This window comes from Cyprinus carpio, chromosome A6 (assembly GCF_018340385.1).
Source record: "Cyprinus carpio isolate SPL01 chromosome A6, ASM1834038v1, whole genome shotgun sequence".
NCBI lineage: Eukaryota > Metazoa > Chordata > Actinopteri > Cypriniformes > Cyprinidae > Cyprinus > Cyprinus carpio.
This window is the reverse complement of record NC_056577.1, coordinates 24906727-24927159: the sequence shown is the minus strand read 5'-3', so window position 1 is coordinate 24927159 and position 20433 is coordinate 24906727. Positions and strand designations below refer to the sequence as shown.

At 38.3% G+C, this 20433-nt stretch overlaps 1 protein-coding gene across 3 annotated transcripts; it reads right to left on the bottom strand.

Moving 5' to 3' along the window:
* Window positions 1-815: 815 nt before the first annotated feature.
* Window positions 816-19954, bottom strand: LOC109047464 (eukaryotic translation initiation factor 4E transporter-like). Of its 3 annotated transcripts, XM_042758657.1 has the most exons (20): window positions 19853-19941; window positions 19265-19336; window positions 18685-18821; window positions 17239-17312; window positions 16745-16872; window positions 16386-16660; window positions 16095-16293; window positions 15804-15964; window positions 14858-14996; window positions 12793-12969; window positions 12337-12611; window positions 11753-11836; window positions 11278-11410; window positions 11098-11168; window positions 10608-10741; window positions 10238-10313; window positions 7796-7925; window positions 7354-7689; window positions 7067-7243; window positions 816-1678 (listed from the first exon to the last, which is right to left on the bottom strand). In XM_042758657.1, exons 3-20 carry the CDS (start codon window positions 18763-18765, stop codon window positions 1482-1484), a joined length of 2847 nt encoding a protein of 948 aa, XP_042614591.1. In that variant the 5' UTR covers window positions 18766-18821; window positions 19265-19336; window positions 19853-19941; the 3' UTR covers window positions 816-1481. The 3 variants fall into 3 exon arrangements, with proteins under 3 accessions (XP_042614591.1, XP_042614593.1, XP_042614592.1); XM_042758659.1 differs by lacking the exon at window positions 19265-19336 and having other exon boundaries at window positions 19853-19954; XM_042758658.1 differs by having other exon boundaries at window positions 19265-19924.
* Between the last annotated feature and the right edge of the window lie 479 nt (window positions 19955-20433).

The window sequence follows — 20433 nt, the reverse complement described above, 5'->3', positions numbered from 1 at the left end:
GTGTGTCTGGCTGCTGTATTGTTTGTAGTTGTGGTAATCAGATGTACAAATACCTTAGTGAAATATAATTTTTTTTTTTTAAATCAAATATAATTACATAATGCACATTTTTTTTATGTATATATATCCCCCCCCCCCCCTTTACTCATCCTGCTTTTATTATCGGTCTTGTCACTGTCATTCTGTGTCTGCTGTGGAAACTTCCATAACCAAAACAAATTCCTTGTATGTGTAAACATACCTGGCAATAAAGCTCTGATTCTGACGTATCACCCTGGTTTCACACCGCAATATTTAGTTACTGTTTTTGAGCTTGGCTTGAACATGCATGGATTACAGTGGAACAGACTCTGATTTATGTACCAAGGACACCTGATACGTGCAAAGCTATGAAATTCTATAACATGCCACAGCAGTTTTTGGCATTTTGGAAATACACTTGGCAAGAATAGACTAAGATGACTGTCTAGTTACACTGGAATATGAATGAACTGTGGCATAACAGCAAACAACACTGCAATATAGCTACATCCATTCAATGCAGAAGATTTATTCCTCAATCAACCATTTGGAAAGTCTGCTTTTTTAATTTAAGACCTTGAAATCAATGAGTCAGAAATACATTTTTATGTGAATAATTTTTTTATTTAATTTTTCTCATATTTATTAACTATGTGTGCTACTTAATTTATAGCACATTACTTAATCGTCAACCCCTGCCACCCTAAAACAAATGTGATTCAGAGCAGTGCTTCTCTTAAGGTGACTAAGAAGACTGGCTGGAGGAAGGATGGGAGGGTTCTTTTTAAAAAAAAAAAAAAAAAAAAAGAAAAGAAAAAAGGAAACAAAGGCACAACTAGCATTCACTTCTTGGGGTGGAAGAATGTCCCCTCTTGCAGAACCTGGCTTCAATATTCCAGCAAGTTTCAAGGGCATGTATCTCTGGATGCATTAAAATGCTACACATGAACATCTCCTTTCCCACAAATCAGCAATACTGCCCATTCCCACCCGGATCAACCCTAGATGGGAAACATGGAACATTGTGCAGACAGTGTGACTGGACAAAGAAAAAGCAACTTTCCAGTTTCTCATTAGCAGGATAACCTTCCCCACATGAAGACAGAAAAAGAAGAGGGGGAAAAAAAGTCAATTCTATGTACAAGGTGGAAAAGAAAAATCTATTCCCATAATCTGTACAAATTCAGGCCTATACATTATTTACTTTACTGCAAACGAAAATTCAAAACAAAAACTATGAGAAAATTTGTGACAAAAGCGGTAGGAAAAAAAACATGTCTTTCCCCTTTTTCCTCTTAACTTCAGGCCTTCTCAAAAAAAAAAAAAAAAAAAAATATAGACAGGGCCCTGACATCTGTACATAATGGTAGAAATCAAAGTTCATATCTCTCCAACTAGAGGGTAGTGGGGAAGGGAAGGGATGTCTTGCTTCGCTCCTGCTGACTGGTCAGAGGATGTCATCACTGGCGGAACTCAAGCTCGTCAACACTGATTACTTTAGTCGATGGCATGGAAGGGAGGGGCTGTTGCAGCACGTCAGATCCAAACCACTTGGCCAGACCTAGAGGAGGGCTGACCCCTCTTCGCTGGGAATGGTTTGTCCGATGGGGACCGTGGCTCTGTGACTGTGGGCCTCCTGATGGAACCATTGGCAGATCTGTGGAGAAAAATAATAAAAAAAAAAAGTTTACATTAAAATTACAATTTTAAACCATAAAAAAAGAAACAATCAGCATATTTATTTGCTTTCTTCTGTCTGATGTAAAGTATCAGTAATAAACACGTTTAAAAGCTTGAATCTAGTATGATCAGAAATGGATCAGAACTCCACACGCTTTGATAACTCAAGTAAATAAAGTCTAATATCAGCAATTCTTTAAATTGCATTTATCATCATTAGATTGCATTAAAATCAGATTATCAACCATTGGCCACTGAGACGGTACAGTAGCATTAAACAGGGACAGTAAAGAAAATGTTTCAAAAGATTTCCATTTCAAATAAATTTTCAACTTTCTATTCAAAGAATTCAGATTTTTTTTTTTTTTTCCACAAAAACATTAAGCAGCATAAGCATTTAAGATTGCTAAGAAAGGCTTTAAAATATTATTTCAATGCTATGAGTAATTTTATTTAACAATTTATATCACGATATGGTCATTTTTGTTATAATAAGAACATAGATGACTGATGACATAGATGATTAACAAACAAAAGGACAAATACAATAAAAAAAGACAGATGAAATAAACTGTTTTTAGGTACAGTAGGTCTATTTAACAGTAGGATTCAAGAATTCATACATTTATCCTTAAAGCTAGTAAAGTTATTCCAGATTAGTGAGTGATTTTCTATTTTTCTTGATTAACATTGTAGAGACAGACAGCAGCAGGAATACTAGTCTGCTGTCATTTTTAAGAGCTGCATGGACCCAATTTATTGATACACACGCGTTTTCTTTCTCAGCTGTTTGTTAATTTCAGTCATAGACCAAGATGGGCATTTAAACACGATTGTGTGTGTATTTGACCACTGAAGCACAGGAACTGCTGAAAGAGATCTGAATTCGCTCTTGTGAGAGAGGACTTCTATGCATGCATTTCAGGTATGTGATAGCGTGCAAGTTCTTTTTCGAGGTTTATTGTGCTTACCTCTTTTAACATCAAGCACATCACGCAATTTATTTTTTCATTTATGCATGTTTCTTATTCACTCTTAAATTGTCAGTAACTTTAAGCAGTGCTGTGCTGCACAGATATAAAAATTTTGGCATGGCCAGTGAGCAGGCATAGAGCTGAAGCAGCGCGCCGCACACACACGGTCCTGCACGTCGATGCAACTCAGGAAATACGGATCTTATTAAAACGCTGTCATTCTTAAAGTACCGGTACTAGTAAAATGAGGAATCATACCATTTTTAAAAGCTGGGTATAGCGATTAGTGGTCGACCGATATAGTCATTTTTGACAGCCGATACCTTGGAAAGCGGGGGGGGGGCCGATATCATTTTATATATATATATATTTTTATTTTTTATTTTTTATTAATATTAAAGAAATTTGAACTCATTTGAAAATGGATTAAAAAATAAATGTAAAAAACATACTTATACTTTAGATGACAAAGTATTTTTCACAAATAAATATTTAATACAAATATAATTAAAAAGGAAGTAAACACTGTAACCAACAGGGCACTGAGTATTCTGGGAAGTTTGTGTGCATTGGGAATCATTTTTCGAATAAAGACAGGGTAACACTCATTTTACATACAGCACACAGTGAAAATGACATGAATATGACATTCGGCAAATGCATAAAGTAGTGTTGTCACGGTATCAAAATTTCAGTATTCGGTACCGATACCAGTGAAAATCCACGGTTCTCTGTACCAAAGCAAAACAAAAATATGCTAATTAAAAAAAAAAAAAACACTTTTTAATCACTAAAAATAAAACCAATGCAATTCTTTATACTTATTTACAATTGTGTTTAACGTTTTTCTACAAGTAATATTATTATGAAAAACAGTAAACAAGTTTCACCCAAATTTAATGTGTCTTTTAATTAATGAAATTTAAACTTTTTTGGTAAATAAAGGGGATTTGCTATTAAAATTAAAACATGGAAAAAATAGTGTGTGATTTATTTCTTTAAAAAATAAAGTTTTATTAATTTTTTCAACAGTAGTAGCAGTATCACATACATTCTACTAAATAATAGTAATATTTCTAGCACAATGCCTTTATGTAAAAATGAACTTATTTTGACGGGTTGCCGTGAATACCTTTAAATGATACTGGTTTTACTCAAATGAAATGGTAAAATGCTTGTGAAGTGACTCAGTTCTGGTGATGTTGTTTATGTATTTATGTCCTCATTGAGACGGCAGATGCTGAAATTACTGCAAGCGTCATGCACTTCAGTCTATGTAGTAAACAAAACCGCACGTCTGCCATTCATTCATTCACAAAGAGACATGCAGAACATGCAGGATTCATATTTCTACCAACTTTTGCTGCTTTTAAAGATACTGGTCCATATGGAGATTTGATTTGATTAATTTATGCTAACTTTGACAAATTCCGTGACTGTCCATATTAAAATGGAAGTTTCATTTTCATGACTGGATTTTGAGATTCCGTCCGCGTTTCCTGCTTGCGGAAATCATAGCGCTGTATGCATCAAGAACCGGGTTGACCGGGTACTCGGTACTTAAAGAAACCTGGTACCATGACATTTTCATTTTTTTAGTACCAACTTGGTACCGAAGTACCGGGTCTTTTGACAACACTAGCATAAAGCACAGCGTAATTTGAAATCACGAGTTCAAAGTTCAAAGTCAGGGCTGCAGAGAGGAAATGGCTTAAATCAAGAAACTCTACCGACCTCAGTGTGTATCAGTCTCTCCTCTCCTCCTTCTCTGCAAACGTCTTCACTGCTAAAACATCATATTACCACGACAAGATTAACAACTGTTGTGACGCTCGGACACTCTTCAAAACCTTCTCTTCTCTTCTTAATCCGCCTCCACCTCCTCCTCCTCAATCGACTCTTACAGCTGATGACTTTGCAGTTTTCTTCACAAATAAGACAAGAACCATCAGTGACCAATTCTCCACACCGCAGACTGAGTATAACTTCACAACGACTAATGCTCACTCGTTCTCCTCCTTCTCTCCACTCTCAGAGACGGACGTTTCCAAACTTATCCTGTCCAGTCATCCTACTACTTGCCCACTGGATCCGATCCCCACTCACCTCCTTCAAGCGATTTCTTCTTCAGTCATACCTTCACTTACTCACATTATCAACTCCTCTCTTCACTCGGCAACATTTCCCTCAGCATTCAAGCAGGCTCGGGTAAGCCCACTGCTGAAGAAACCATCTCTAAATCCAGCACTTCTAGAAAACTACAGACCGGTATCCCTTCTTCCATTCATTGCAAAGACACTCGAACGAGCTGTGTTCAACCAGCTCTCTATGTTTCTTGTACAGAACAACCTCCTGGACAGCAATCAATCTGGCTTCAAAAGTGGCCACTCAACTGAGACTGCCCTGCTCTCGGTTACTGAAGCCCTGCGACTGGCAAGAGCAGCTTCAAAATCCTCAGTACTCATTTTGCTGGACCTGTCTGCTGCTTTTGATACTGTTAATCACCAGATTCTCCTATCCACCCTCAGAAAGATGGGCATCTCTGGAACTGCACTCCAGTGGCTTAACTCCTACCTGTCTGATAGATCCTTCATGGTGTCTTGGAGGGGTGAAGTTTCTAAGTCACAACAACTTGCTACTGGGGTTCCTCAAGGCTCAGTACTTGGATTACTTCTCTTCTCCATCTACATGACGTCATTAGGATCTGTCATTCAGAAGCATGGCTTTTCCTATCACTGCTACGCTGATGACACTCAACTCTACTTCTCATTCCAACCAGATGACCCGACGGTAGTTGCTCGCATTTCAGCCTGTCTGAGTGACATTTCTAGCTGGATGAATGACCATCACCTTCAGCTCAACCTTACTAAGACTGAACTCCTGGTGGTTTCAGCTAACCCATCGTTTCATCACAACTTCTCTATACAGCTGGGTTCGTCAACCATAACTCCTTCCAGGACAGCCAGAAACCTAGGAGTTGTGATGGATCATCAGTTAAGCTTCACAGACCATATTGCTACAACGACCCGGTCCTGTAGATTTGCCTTATTCAACATTAGGAAGATTAGACCCTTCCTGTCAGAGCAATCCACCCAACTTCTTGTCCAAGCTCTTGTTCTCTCCAGACTGGACTATTGCAATGCTCTCCTGGCGGGCCTTCCTGCATGTACTATCAAGCCTTTACAACTGATCCAGAATGCAGCAGCGAGGGCTGTCTTCAATGAGCCGAAAACAGCCCATGTTACTCCTCTCCTCATCAGGTTACACTGGTAGCCAGTGTACCAGTAGCCGCTCGCATCAAATTCAAGGTACTGATGCTTGCCTACAAAACGACCACTGGCACGGCGCCAACTTACCTAAACTCACTAGTTCAATCTTATGCACCCTCCAGAAGTTTGCGCTCTGCAAGTGAACGACGCCTTGTGTTGCCATCCCAAAGAGGTTCAAAATCACTCTCACGGACTTTTTCCTGGACTGCTCCCAGCTTGTGGAATGACCTCCCGATCTCAATTCGAACAGATGAGTCTTTACTCATTTTCAAAAAAACATCTAAAGACTCATCTTTTTCGCCTGCACTTAACCAACTAATACTAGTACTTACCTTTTTTCTTTTCTATCATATTCCCAAAAAAAAAAAAAAAAAAACTCTGGCTACGTGTTCTGCACTAGACTAACTGAGACTTGTCATAGCACTTGTATACCGTTGTTGTTCTCGTTGATCTGATTGTTTCTACTGTTCTCATTTGTAAGTCGCTTTGGATAAAAGCGTCTGCTAAATGATTAAATGTAAATGTAATGTAATGTAAAGCATTCAATTCACACGGACCGACCGTCATGCAGAGAACGCGATCATGCTGGATAAAAAATGCACACTTCACAAGATCTCTCAGCTGGATTCGACTAAGTTTGCAAGGTTTGTGAAATTAAGTGTTAATTAGCCATTCAAAGATTTGTTTAAATTACATAAAAGTGTATCTGCTTAAAGTTGACGGCAAACAAGAAAGTATTGTAATGTTTGCCTTTCTATTACTTATAATATAAAAGCAATCGTTATAATACTTTTTGTATACATTAATTCCCGTTTAACCGTTAATCTGATTATTATACAGACTTCTATCTGTATTAGACAGAACTGTTAACTACGACAGCGAACAAGAGGAAGAATGTCAGCTTTCTCAATGCCGTCAAAATAAAAGTCCAGTCTCGAACACATCGGCCAAGCAGAAAAACTCATCGGCCAATGACGATTTTTGAAAAATGCCAAATACCAGCCGATATATCAGCCTTGGCGATAGATCTGTCGACCTCTAATCGCGATACCTTTTCAGTACCGGTATATTGTGCAACACTACTCTAATGTAGTCATTTTAAAACACTGGTGCTATACTTACTTTGTCTCTGCTGCTGTTGAAGCTGTTGCTGCATGACTGCTAACTGCATGTGTGTTCCTGCAGCTCTAGGGGTCATGAGTGGATGCCCTGCAGGACCAAGGGGATACAGAGGCTGCCCTAAGAGGGCTGGGGGCAAACCCTGAAGCTGAGACAGGTCTACAGCCTGAGGGAACATGCCTATTCATGCAGAGGAAAAACAAAAGAACTTCACTAACACCGTTTTCAGTTACCAACAGGAATATGGCTGAAAAGGGTATGAAGTGAAAATCAAAAAGTGTTAAACCAACCTGTTTGTAATAATGTGGGTCCGAGCTGTTGAGGCTGGATGCCCTGAGCCAACATCCTCTGCATTACACCTGGGTGAAGCTGGGGTGGAGGTCTGACCAAGGGGACGTGGGGAAGCAGAGGGACTGGATACATCTGAGGTCTGGGGAAGGGAGAAGATGGTCCTGGTGACAGCATAGTGGGATTGTGGCCTGTTGTTGAAGGAGGCCTGGGTCGGTCTGGGTCTTTACTATAACGACTCTGAGTTTGAACAGGGGTGGAGCATGCCTTTACCCCACCAGTCTGAGGACCACTGGTGTCCACATCTTCCAGAAAGGAACTGGGTGATGGAGGCCCATCTATAAGTGAAAGGAAACTGCTTTAGGAAATAAGAAAAAGACAAAGAGAGCTACTCCGTTTATTCATCCTGCTCTAATCTCTTGATGTATGTGCATTGTTTCATACCCTCCTGTGAGTTATGGGAGTTCACAGTCTCCTCCTTGCTTCCTGGTCTACTCCCAGGATCATCTCGACTTTTCTCTTTTGACTCGTACATTTTTTTGATCACAGAAGTGGGAGTGAAGGATGGAGACAACTGCAGCAGGGGAGAAAATATGTTGCTTACACCAAACAACGAGTCATTTGTTTCCATTTTTTTGTTTTTTGGTCTATATAGAGACATTTAAGTTCCTTAATAAAATGCCTTTATAAATTGATATAATACATCAGGGGCCATATTCACAAAACATTATCTTAGCACCAAGAGTTCTCCTAAATAAAAGTAAATGTTTTTAGCTAAGAGTTTCCTCTTAAAACCTACTCACAAAGCTGCTGATACCAACTTTTACTAAGGAATTGGGAAAAATCTTATGCTAAGACAAAGCCTGACCTGGTTACTATGGATGATGTCATCAACTTACTAACTATGCCAACAGTAATTGGCTGAGAGGGGATGGGTCTCTGTCAGTGTTTTAAAGGAGTCATATGATGCAATTTCAATTTTTCCTTTCTCTTTGGACTGTTACAAGCTATTGGTGCATAAAGAAGATCTGTACAGTTGTAAAGACTAAAGTCTCAAATCCAAAGAGATATTCTTTATCAAAGTTAGGACTCTGCCACGCCCCCCTAAATGGCTCGTTCTAACATGCCCCCACATATCTACGTCACTATGTGGAATTATTTGCGTAATGCCGCCCAAATGTTCAGTAACCACAGTTAGTGTTGAAGCAGCCATGTCAGGGAGATGCAGTGTTTCTAGGCGAAAGCAAAAGCACTTTATTTGGCCTTCCAAAAGTAGATGCATTTAGGAATCTTTAAGATTACTTACAACAGAACAGCAATGCATTTTATGGACGACCGTTTCGTGAACCTAGGAGAGGAGGTAATTCTGACTTTGCTAGACAATCTGGCACTTCTGAATCAGCTACTGCAAGTATGTTTTGTTATTAAAGTATTTGCTATTGAATGTTCAATGCAGAGTTTTGCAAATACACAAAATGATGTTTAAAAAAAGCATCATATGACCCCTATAAATCACAGAAATATTGCAGAATGAGGTAATTGTGTCTATCATTCATTGATCTCAAATAAGGCTTGTCGTTTGAAACTTAAAACTTGCAAGTTCTAGCAACTTTTTATGGCCGCTTGCTCCAACGTTAACTTGTATAAATGTGTGCTATTAACCACATATCCAAGTGTTTGTTTGAAGTGTGGAAGCTAGAAGCGCACAGAAGCACCAGCGCAGTCACTGGCATGTTTTCCTGATAAAAGTGGAAACAACAAAATCTGCAATCATGTTTGCTCATACAGAAGAGTAATAATTCGAAACTGTATAGGGTCTACTTTTAACTTGTGTACTCACAATATTAACAAAATGTTGTGCTTTTGTAAAGTAAAGAAAAACAGGATCCGCTTACTGCGGTTTTGCAGGCTCTGTAAACTGGAGCGCATCGCAAAAATTAAGGCTACTTGCCTAACACACAACAAATATCTACAGAAAGCCTGTAATGTCTACTTCTAAGTTAACTAATTAAAATCAAAAACTTGCATTATGTAATCCATAAGTGCATTTCTCTCTAAAGGCACGTCACTGTACTGAAGAGAAGGCAAGTCAGCATCATCACCTTCATCTTTGCAGCCGACACGGACTCAGAAAACAGAAGTTTATTAATCAATTAAATAACTCCTTACTATTTTTTTCCTGACACCTTCATAGTCAATCTCTTTGTGGCAAGCTTTATGTGTGCTTGAGATCGGAATAGGTGATAAATGCTCATTATGGTTTAGTGTTGGGTGAAGCAATCAACACTGTATGAATAAATCTCATACTCACATCTGCACTTTGTCGTTTATGATAAAAGGATCTGCGAGAGCAGAATTCAGTCAGCGAGTGCACACACTAAACAAAACTCTGGTGTTTCAGCGATGACTCATGGCATCAGCCACAGGCGAGATCTCCTACTACTGTTGATGCACAATACTATCATCACCCTATTTTGGTTTACTTCTTACCCAACTTGTACATAAAAAGAAGGGACATAATTCTACTAAAGGGAAATTATTGTAAAATGCTTTAAAAATGTTTACGTTCCGAGGCAGATTGCTGGCAACAGCCATTTTAGGATGGTTTGTGATTTGGCCTTAGTGACTTAGGAATCCTCAACTACCCATAACTTTTTACAGATTTAGAAGCTGATTTTAGCATTAAAACACTTTGTGAAATACTCTTAGAGCAGATATGTAGGAGTCCTAAAATTAGGACTGACATGCCCATTATTTGTAAGAGTTTCTTCTAAATCGGCAAGTTAGTAGCTACTTTTAGCCTAAAGATGTTTTGTTAACACGGCCCTAGATGAATGATCAAATGTCTCAATGACTGTTACATTTAACATCACAGATTTGACTTACTACACTTGTTACTGTATTGCCAGGTGATGCCCGGCCAGGCAGGTGAGGCCCAGGTGAACAGTTCATCCTGGTTTGTCTACAAAACAGGATGATACAGATGTAAATAAAACACTGTACTAACCATTATCAGTCCCTTCCATTCATTAGTCTACTCATATGGATACAGCAACTGCTCATTTTATGAATAAATGCATGAAAGCAGGATTAATATCACCTTTTCAATTTACAGCTCTTAAAGGAACAATAATCATGACAGTCTGACAAATGAGGAGTACTAAGAAAGCTCAATGATTCATGAGGCTGAAACTATTAGCAAGACCTTCTTTGTGCCTGCCTGTGACCTGCTATGGTCTCTGATAATCCAAATTACCTGTTGCGAAATGCCTTATCGTGAACCTGCTTGTTGTAGCCTTGCTGGTACTGTTGGCGATTAAGAGCTGCCAGATCCTGCTGAAACAAAGCTTCCAGACTGGTCTGGTCCACTCCCATTGGCAAAGCTCTCATCTAAAAATAAGGAATTCATCTCTGATTAACAAATAATGCAAAACCAAGAACAGTACATTTTATGTTAACAGCCATTATACAAAGAGAAAATGTAGATTCATAGAACCACTGACAAATATTAATTATTAAATGTATTAAAACATGTCAAGAACAGTAGTAGTGTTGATATTTAAATACTGGAATTTTAATTGGAAAGCATTTTAATGTTTAGTTTTGAATGTTTGTAAATATAACTTGTAAATATATAAAACCAAAGACAGAATTGATTACGTGTAGACTTTTTGAAATGACATGCATCCTTTTATTAAAAAAAAAAAAAAAAAAATTGATATCTGCCCATAGTATTTGAGTTTTACCTGTGGTGTAGTCCTGGCCCGATTCAAGTCTGGAATTTGATCCAACACAGTTTGTGGGCCAGCAGGGAACCCTGAGATTCAACAAAAGATGGGTGAGGAACATGGAATAAATAATAAATGACATTTGTGCTCTCATTCAACATGCCTCTATTGGTTTTAAATCAATTCAACTCATTTTACCTGTTGCAGGTGGCATGCCCGGGAAAAAGTCCTGTATAGGGGCTCTCTGTGGGAAGAGTGGGGGTGAAGCACGTTGGTGTATGAGGCCAGGCACAGGGGCAGGAATATGGCCATGAGGGGCAACCAACAATTCCTAAAGCACAAAAGTCATTGTCAACACCTGTAACTTCACTGCAGCAGTGTTATAATACAATAAAAACAAGCTGTGAGCCTCAGCTACACAGCTAATAAAGCTGTTATTGCTTTGTTTTGCCTCAACACTACAGGACAGATATCATTTACTAAAGTAAATTAACTAGTGCCTCAGCTATTACAAAAAAGTGTGCATGAACTTCAGGTTAGGGATTACAGACAACAGTTTGCAATTTGTTACAGTGGTACACATCAGTCACATCACGGTGTACTGATGTCCTGACAAGTACAAATTAGTTGATAGAACTTGTTTTGAACAAATAGAATGTCCTTGACAGATCACCTGAAAGATGTTTTTCTGCTGGGAGGTGGGTACCTGCGCCTCAGATAAGGACACAAGAGCAGGATCCACTGACTGCTGCTGTAACTGAACAAAAGCAGGAAAAAAGTGATCATGTTAAGAGTTGGAACATGAACCAGACAAAAAAAGATTTGATACAATGCACGCCATTTGATCCATCAAGTTCTGTTAGCTAAAGTCACAAACACTGATGGCGTCTACATACTAGTGACAGCTTGAGCAAAATTAAAAAAAAAAAACAAGCATGTTAAAAAAAAAAGATTCACTGTAGTCAGAACAGGATAATGCCAAGCAAAACATGCAAAAGTTCACAGACAAGTCAGCCACAAACGCTAAATACAAATTTATGCCCATCACTAGTCAAAATAAACACTCATTTACTAGCCCAGACCAACTAGCAAGTAAACAGCACTGGCTTGCTTGCATGCAAAGACAGGTAATATTTGAGTGCAACAAGTTGGACGATCAATGCATCTGTCTCACACATGCAGCTTTACCTGAGGCTGAACAGCATGCAGCAAGCTCTTACAAAACCATGCAAACACAACTGATGGCTGCATACTTACACTGCTCCCGCTGGCTTTGGGGTGGGTGGGCAGGGTTCCACTTGCCTTCATGGTGCTCACTAACTTATTAAATGCAGACATGTCAGGGTCTCGTGGTCGTGACGCAACTCCGGTACCTTCCGTGAGAGCCTTTTCAAGGTGCTCCACCATGAAGGGAGTTCCCCCACCTCCGCTGGGCTGCTTTTGAGGTAATGATGGAGCCGGTTCAGGCTGCACCTTCAGGGCCTTCAGACTCCCTTCCACTTCCTCCAAAGACAACACCACCCCTGAGTTTGCTACAAGGTGGAAGACAGAAAGTTTGTTTTGATTATCTTATTAGAAGTATCAATTTGATATATTCTGTGTTGATGAGTAACATCTGTGGCCTGCTGCCTAGTGTTTAAGTTGTATAGATTTACAAAAACAACTCAATTCAATATTCCAATAAAAATACTAAATATACAGGATGCTACTCACTGCTCTCTTTTAGGTGAGCCTTGTTGACATTCAAGCTAGACAGTAGAGGTTTCAGGTCAATGTTGGCTTTATGCAGCAGCTCCAGTATATCCACCTTCTCTTTGCGTTCCATTGAAGAGATGGGGGTGAAGTACAAAGGCGTACCCTGATTCAGAGATCCAGTATGAGGATCGAGACCTGACACACACAAACAAAATTATACACCAAAATGGTACAGTAGAGAGAGATGCACTGATGCATCAAGCCACCTTTTTAGATTTGCTTTCCATATTACATATTTACATTCACTTTTCATCAGAGGTAGCATTTACACTACCATTCAAAGGGACAGTAGTGTTATTTTACATGGAAATATTACTTCAGAATATTACTGTTTTTTTGTTTGTTTTTTTAATGTGAGAATAAGAGACTATTGAACGGTAGTGTATAGGGGTGTCCCTAGCTAAGGATTTTGATAGTCAAATTGGAATTTTCGAATCTTGTCGATATTTGACTGATAGTAGAATCGTGTTTTGGGGATGGGGCAAAATACATTACCAAGAGTCAAGTCAGACATTCGACAGCTATAAATACGTTTACACATGGAAATTGTGCAATGGACACCTCGCATATACAAACGGGGTAAAAAATGTTTAAAAAAAAAATAATAAATTAACATTAAACGTCAGCAAAGCCCCCATTTTTTTAGAATAGTGCTCTCATTATAATGCTATGTATACGACAGTAGTTTATGTTCTGCATTTCTGTTTTGAGCTGCAGATGACCAGTAAAAAAGCATTTGATATCCAGTTTTTAAATCAATGGGATTTAACTCATCATTTATCTCATATAGAATACGTTTCGTTATTTATACAACATAACATTAATATTACGACTTAAAGGCTATCTGCACAAAATGCCCTGAATGCACAAACGTGCAGCTCTGAATTAACTCCTTTTGTGGCCACATTCTTCACGCAACAACAACGTGCAAAAACACAGCAACTAAACTCAAAAAATTCACAGCATTTTATTATAATATTGTTCACATAATTATGTATATGACAGTCCCAGTCATAGTTATTAATATTCTGCATGGTTGTTTATCCTGCTCGTGCTGCGCACTGACGAGATAATCACTGTGGTACTACAATGAAGCGCTTTACTGCAGCGCAACAACCAAAGGCATCTTATACAAGATAAATATATACACACAACGATATATATAAACTGGCTCAAATGTTTTGAAGTCACTTGTACCCAACCTGATCTAAAAAATCCAGTCTTTTTCCTAAAGTTTTAAATCCCTGCCGCCAAGATGCTCCTCTGTCGGTCAAAGATTATAGAAAGTGAAACTTAAATCTATAGGGGTGGTTGGATTTATTCATGCACGTTAAAATATTTATTTGAAGCTACTTTTTTTAGATTCTTATTTACATTATTATTTTAATAGTCTGTATATTAACTTATTGGGAAAAAAACAGCAGTTCTAGGTGAAATCAGACATTTGAGCACCCCCATATAGCAAAAATGACATGATCATAACATCCCACGAATATTCAAAAGTGAGATTGGTAGTCGAATCAGGCTCCTTCTATCGAAGCATCGAATCTTTGACTATTCGGAGCCACCCCTAGTAGTGTATATTAGCAGCATAATACATGCAACCAAATGATACAATGACTTGCATGGTTTGCAGGAAGCGGACAAAAATAAACCGCTAAATAATTACTTTCTTAGGCTCAAACAGCCATAGGGACCCTTTCTTAATATATACGCAAAACAGTTTCATGGCTGTGAAAAATAAAAAAATAAAAAATTGTGGTCAACTGTCAACACATCTAAAACTTGCACCTTTTTCCCGACTAGATAAAATTGTTCCAAAAAAAGCAACTGAACTAAATAGTTAACATTTAAAAATAAATAACCTTTGTAGTTGTTTGCTGGTGTCTGAATGATTTTGTTAGATTTAACAATAAAATTAAACCAAGCTAATGAGTTCAAATAGGAAAAGCAAGAATACCAATAACAGACTGATTTTAAAAACTAATGTCCATGTTTGTGCACTGGAATAGGAAAGGGTTACCTGCTAGTCTCTCCAACTCCTCGTGTGGTGTGGAACGTAGACTGCTGGAGCGGCTGCCAGAGGGACTTCTGTTACTGGAGAACCAGCGACTGAAACGACTGGCCATGACAGGACCCTCAGCAAGGACATCTTCAATCATCTGGAGGGAAAGCAAGAGAAGCCCTGGTTTAAACTGTTATAGCACAGAAGCAGGAAACAGCCATGGGAGTGGATGACACTTACGTGAAGAGTGTCTGCAGACTGCTTAGCGTAATGGGGCGAAAATGGGCATTTTGGAGAATAGTTTCATTTACAAGATCCCCACATATTTCAAAAATCTAAATTATAATTTGGCCCAACTCCATCAACCCCCCCCCCATCCCAAGTTCCAAAAGTATCAATATAATCCTTAAAGAGTCAGATGGGCATAAATTTGCATTTCATTGAGCTTTCTGTACAACAAATTCAAAATCAACAAATAGCTTGATGCCACACAACTTCATATTTCTAACACCAGTCATCAACAGCAACATATGAATCCCAAACAGGCCTGCTGAACTACTCTGCAATCACAACTACCTATCGTTACATTCAGTTCTATCGTTAGAAGGCACATTTATAAAAAGCTACGAACAAGTGACAAGATATTCAGATTCATTATAGAGAATCATATCAGAAGTACTGCAATACAAATCTGTCTGGAAAACAACAACTATTAAAGAGTTACAAACATAAGGAGCACAGTGAATGGTAGAGTTAAAAAAAATAAAAAGGCTTACATTCAGAATAGTGTACAGTATAGACTAATTAAAAGTGCCTAGAAAGTCCCTAATAACGACATTGACCAAACATCTCAAAACCTCCAAAATACCTGAGGTGTGACATTTCTATTCCTTCTCCCTTTAAGTCAAGCCAGATATTTTGTGACCAACACCCTTAGACACATGCAGTGCTCCCCATATCTTACCGAAGCCAGACCAGGCATGGTCTTTTCAAGATTGAAGAACTCATTGAAGTCAAATTCTCCAGGGGTTTGCTCGGGAAGAACCTCAGCATGTGGAACTTCTTGATCAGCTCCTGACTCTCGAACTGCTTCACGATCCCCAGAGAGCCCACCATTACATTCAACTGTAGGTGTTAAAGATAGATTAAAAAAAAAAAAAAAAAAAAAAAAAAAAACATTTTGATAAATGCACTTATCAAACAACTGAAGCATTTCTAAGGTGTTTGCAATTTTCTACATTTGTACAATACATGCCTTCTTTAACAGACTCTGGTTTCTTCCTGGAACGTTTGGTCCTCCGCTTGTCATCCTCCAGGATTTTGTCATCAAAGCCAATGAGCTCAATGGTCTCAGACTGACTAGTGGGTCCACCAGAGAACCACTCTGGCTCCTCTTCTGCATAGGAGTCATTTCTTCTTCTCTCACTGAACACTCTTTTGTCTCCAAAATCTCTCTATAGTAGAACACAGAAAACAATAAGTTTTATTCTTTGAACAAAGCAATAATAGCAAAGTTCCTTTGCGTCAAAATGCCTTAGCACTATACCCTAAATCTCTTGTCCTTAAATTCACGTTCTCGGTCTCGTTCCCTCTCCTTGTCAACTCGTGTGTCCCTCTCAAATACACGTGATGCAATGATACGGCCACTCCCTATGCGACGTGCTCCCCCCAAACGTAGTGACTCATTCTCTTTGTTCTCCAGAGGGCTGATGGGGCGACGAGGGAGGGCAGTGGGTGCCACTTGACAACCACCACCAAAACTACGTCGCTGTGGACTTAGAACCACCTCAAGATCATCATCTTTTACACGTTCCCGAGGATCTGGGGAAGACAAAGTTAATTCTGGTTGTTTCAGCAACAAGGTTTTGATAGTCAAGTAAAATCAGAAATTTCTTGGCCAATTACCTGCAATTCTGCGTTTTAGCGGAACTCTGTCCTCTACATAATCTTTCTTGTATCCTTCTGCTGGACAGCTGTTGTCTGAAGAGGGATATAGTGAGGCATGCCATTTTTCAGGGTCCCAAACCCCATCACTATGAAGAAGACAGTTCCGTTAACACATACAAGACTTAGGTTCTCCATATAAGCTAATTTAAATAGACTGTAATGTCAGTATTCAAACGAATGACTGCCGAAAATTGACTCTTTGATCATCTAATACTGGAAAGCACCTGTCTGTTAAGTGCCACTGACAAAAGTATTGCACTGACAATACTAGTTGTCAAAGCTTAAAAAAAACACTATGAAAAGCTTTATGTTTAGGTATACAAGAGGATATGCAACAGTAGACAAAAATCTCACTGAAGTAATTTTCTTATGATCTTCATGCAAGATATTATGGTGCAACGTTCAGAAATATTCAAACTGAACTGCCAAACAAATACGAAATAAAAGTTCACCTGTCATATTTCTCTGAAAGACACTCTGGCCTCTCATTGGAAATTGGTAATTCTCTGATTTCCATAAGCTCTTCCTGCAAAAACAAACAATTATAAGCATTACAAAACTTCATAGATCACTTTACATCCAAAGTATTTAGGGGTGCTTTCAGAGTTTGATGTCAGAGTTTGGTTCAATGGGATGTGAACGCAGTTTACTAAACTCTGGTACGCTTCAATGCTGATACAAACATATTCTGCCGCCTTTTACTGCTTTGTTGTTTAAGGCAATCATAGCACAACAGCATTCACACATTGTTTTAAATCCTGTCAGATGACTACAATTTACAATTTTCTGTGTTGCTTGATATTTTTTTTACATACAGGTATTTTGACTAAAGTTAAGTGTTTTCCTGCTATTTGTCCAATTAAAACATGAAAAGATGAATTCAGCGTTAATTTCATTTGTCACACATAGTACATAAGCAGTTAAGTTCTCATGCCATTCTAAAAACAACTCAATTTAATTACACATTATTTCAATAAAGTAAAAACATAAGGTTTTTAAAAAATGGATTTTAGTATTGGTAATAAATGTTAATAAGATTAAAACTTGTTGGCGACGATGGCCTTGTGGGTAGCACGCCGACATACAGTGCAACTGTGCTCACAGTAACAAGTTCAATTCCCATCTCAAGGTCCTATGCTGATCCCGCTCCCCTCTCTCCACCCAGTGCTTTCCTGTCAACTCTCTACTGTCCTGTTTCTATAATAAAGGAATAAAAATCCCATAAATAGAAACTTTAGAAAAAAAGATGATAACTTAATGAAACTAAACAGGATTTTTTTTTTTAGGTGCATTTTGTCACTTTTTGTGTCATTACCTAGCAACAAGGGTAACATTAAACAGCTGCTGCTTGGATGACAAACATACCACAGTCAATCCAGCAGAAGCAATAAAACCAATCAAATCAAACCAAGTCTGAAAGCACCCTTGAAATAGACATGAAATGAAAATTCACTATTTTTGAAATGCATGTTACAGAATGTTTTTATTGAACAAATCATTGGTGTATGCTTTTTTTTTTTACCTTGTAATGTTTAATCAAAATGTCATAACTGGATCTGCTGCTGAAAACTACATATTTTTCTTTCTGGTTATGCATTCAGGACTTCTCCAATCATCATCTCAAAATCTGATCAACAACTGATGGATAGAACCCTACATTTTCTATTTTTCTTAGTTGACTTTACAACACAATACAGATAAAAAGATCTCCTGCTACATCCATTTCATCATGACTTTAAAGCCCAGTTTCATAGGCTTTAAGTGTGGTCTTTTATTTGGTAGTACATTTAGAGCTCTAAAAGTTACAACATGTGTTCAAAGTACATCACAGCATAATATCAAAAGATTAAGGACAATTTGTCTCTCAAAAGAGGTTTCCTTTAGGGGATTGTTCTCACCTTGGTGTATCTATAGGCAGAGGTCACAACTAAGTCCTTCACTGTTTCCACCATGTTTTCACCATTTTCATCCTTCTCCATGACGCAGGTGGGTGGTCAAACTCAAGTGAAGCCCCAATATCAGACACTCTGGGCACCTGTGAATGACGTTCTACAACATTAGTTTAACTGCTGCGACAATGTAGTGCACATTTATTTGATTGGTTATCAAAATACTACCAAAGAAATAGCCATCCTATCCAAAAAAAGTTAAGAATTGAATGTGATTGTACAAACAGCCTGTAATCAGTTTAGCAAGGAGTATATAAAGTTAACAAGTCCCGTAAAGTCTATGAAAACGTCAAATTAAATTTAACTTGGATCTATTGTTAATGAGGATTGGAAGTTGTAGAGATTTAATATCATCAGGTAAATGTCTGGCTCCAATGTAGCTGTTTTATTAGCAAATGACAAGGCAGACAACAAGCAAACTACATACTAATCAGTCTAATGAAGGAACATTGCACTAATATCTCTCGCATGGACAACGTGTCTGTTTTGAAATAAGCAAGCTCCTCTCTCAGCATCCTGGTGAACTCACCTGATATTAGAAACCTTCTCTCTCCTCGCCTGGATACCGCAGTTAGCTTCTGGCTACCTGTCCTATACCAAACTACAAGAGATGCTGCAGTCAGTTCAGATTTCAGACACAGAATTAAACTTTCTGCCTAAAAATAAAGTTTCTCTGTAGACAACCCTGACAGGAGGCTCGGATATCCCTCGTCACTCCAGATTTATTCGCTAATTGTCAGAGAAGCGTTTCATTAGCAAACTGGCTAAACTCAACAAGCCGACGCCGAGGATTTCCTTCGGTTCTTATGGACAGTCGGCTCTATTTGCACCGTTTCCGCTGTTTAATTATACGTTTGGGTTGTTTCTCCTTTGGGTTATTTTTTTGTTTTTTTTTCTGAGAGCGAAAAACTTCATAAAATTCCGAATTTGTTTGTTTATTTATAGGCTAGTGACTCGGGTTAGCAGGCTAGGAAACTTATCCCCACTCATTGGCTGCACAACGCACATAAAAGCGCGTCAATACATTAAAGCTCACATATATCAGGACCAATTCCAGCAGATAACTGGGTTCTACCAATAATTAAAGCTTGTAGTCTGACCGCAACAATCAATGTACCTCGGGGTACTTTCTCTGAGCTCTCTCTTTCGTCTCTGTTCAGTCGCAGAGCGGCGAATTTCTTCAGATCTCTGACTGGTTCTGAGAGAGGCCCCAATCAAGGATTATATAGTGCCTAATCACGCCTTCTTTAAAGTTTTAAGAAACAAACACTCACGTTTGATTGTATTTTAAAACCTAATAACACAGAACACCAAACTGCGTGGTTAGAAGTGTGTATTTTATTCAAGGGCGCTGACAAGAGTTGTTATAGAATTTAAGAGCAAGAATACATTTCAGGCAATCAACGTGGCCACCCATTGTAAATTATAGTCACGTGACAGGATTTAAAAAGCTTTTTTTTTTTCTTTTCTTTTTTTTTACTTTACTCTGACTGTAGTTAAAAGTTTTTACCTGCTATTTATTCCATTAAATTCTATTATGGTCACGATGGATTCTGTATTAAGTTTACTGTCAACTACGTAGTACTTAACTTTTCATGCAATTGTCCTAAATTTAACAGTATTTTAAAAAAGTAAAAATAAAAATGTAATAATCACAAATTATTATAAATTAATAAGATTAAAACAGAATGTAATAAA

Excerpts from the sequence above, each read along its gene's own strand:
- LOC109047464 (XM_042758659.1), bottom strand. The coding sequence starts at position 18,765 with ATGGAGAAGGATGAAAATGGTGAAAACATGGTGGAAACAGTGAAGGAC. Across the intron at positions 12,970-14,857 it reads GGAGTTGGAGAGACTAGCAG|GTCTCGATCCTCATACTGGA; the intron begins GTAACCCTTTCC and ends TGTGTGTGTCAG. Across the intron at positions 7,926-10,237 it reads GCAATACAGTAACAAGTGTA|TTGTCTCCATCCTTCACTCC; the intron begins GTAAGTCAAATC and ends CCCCTGCTGCAG.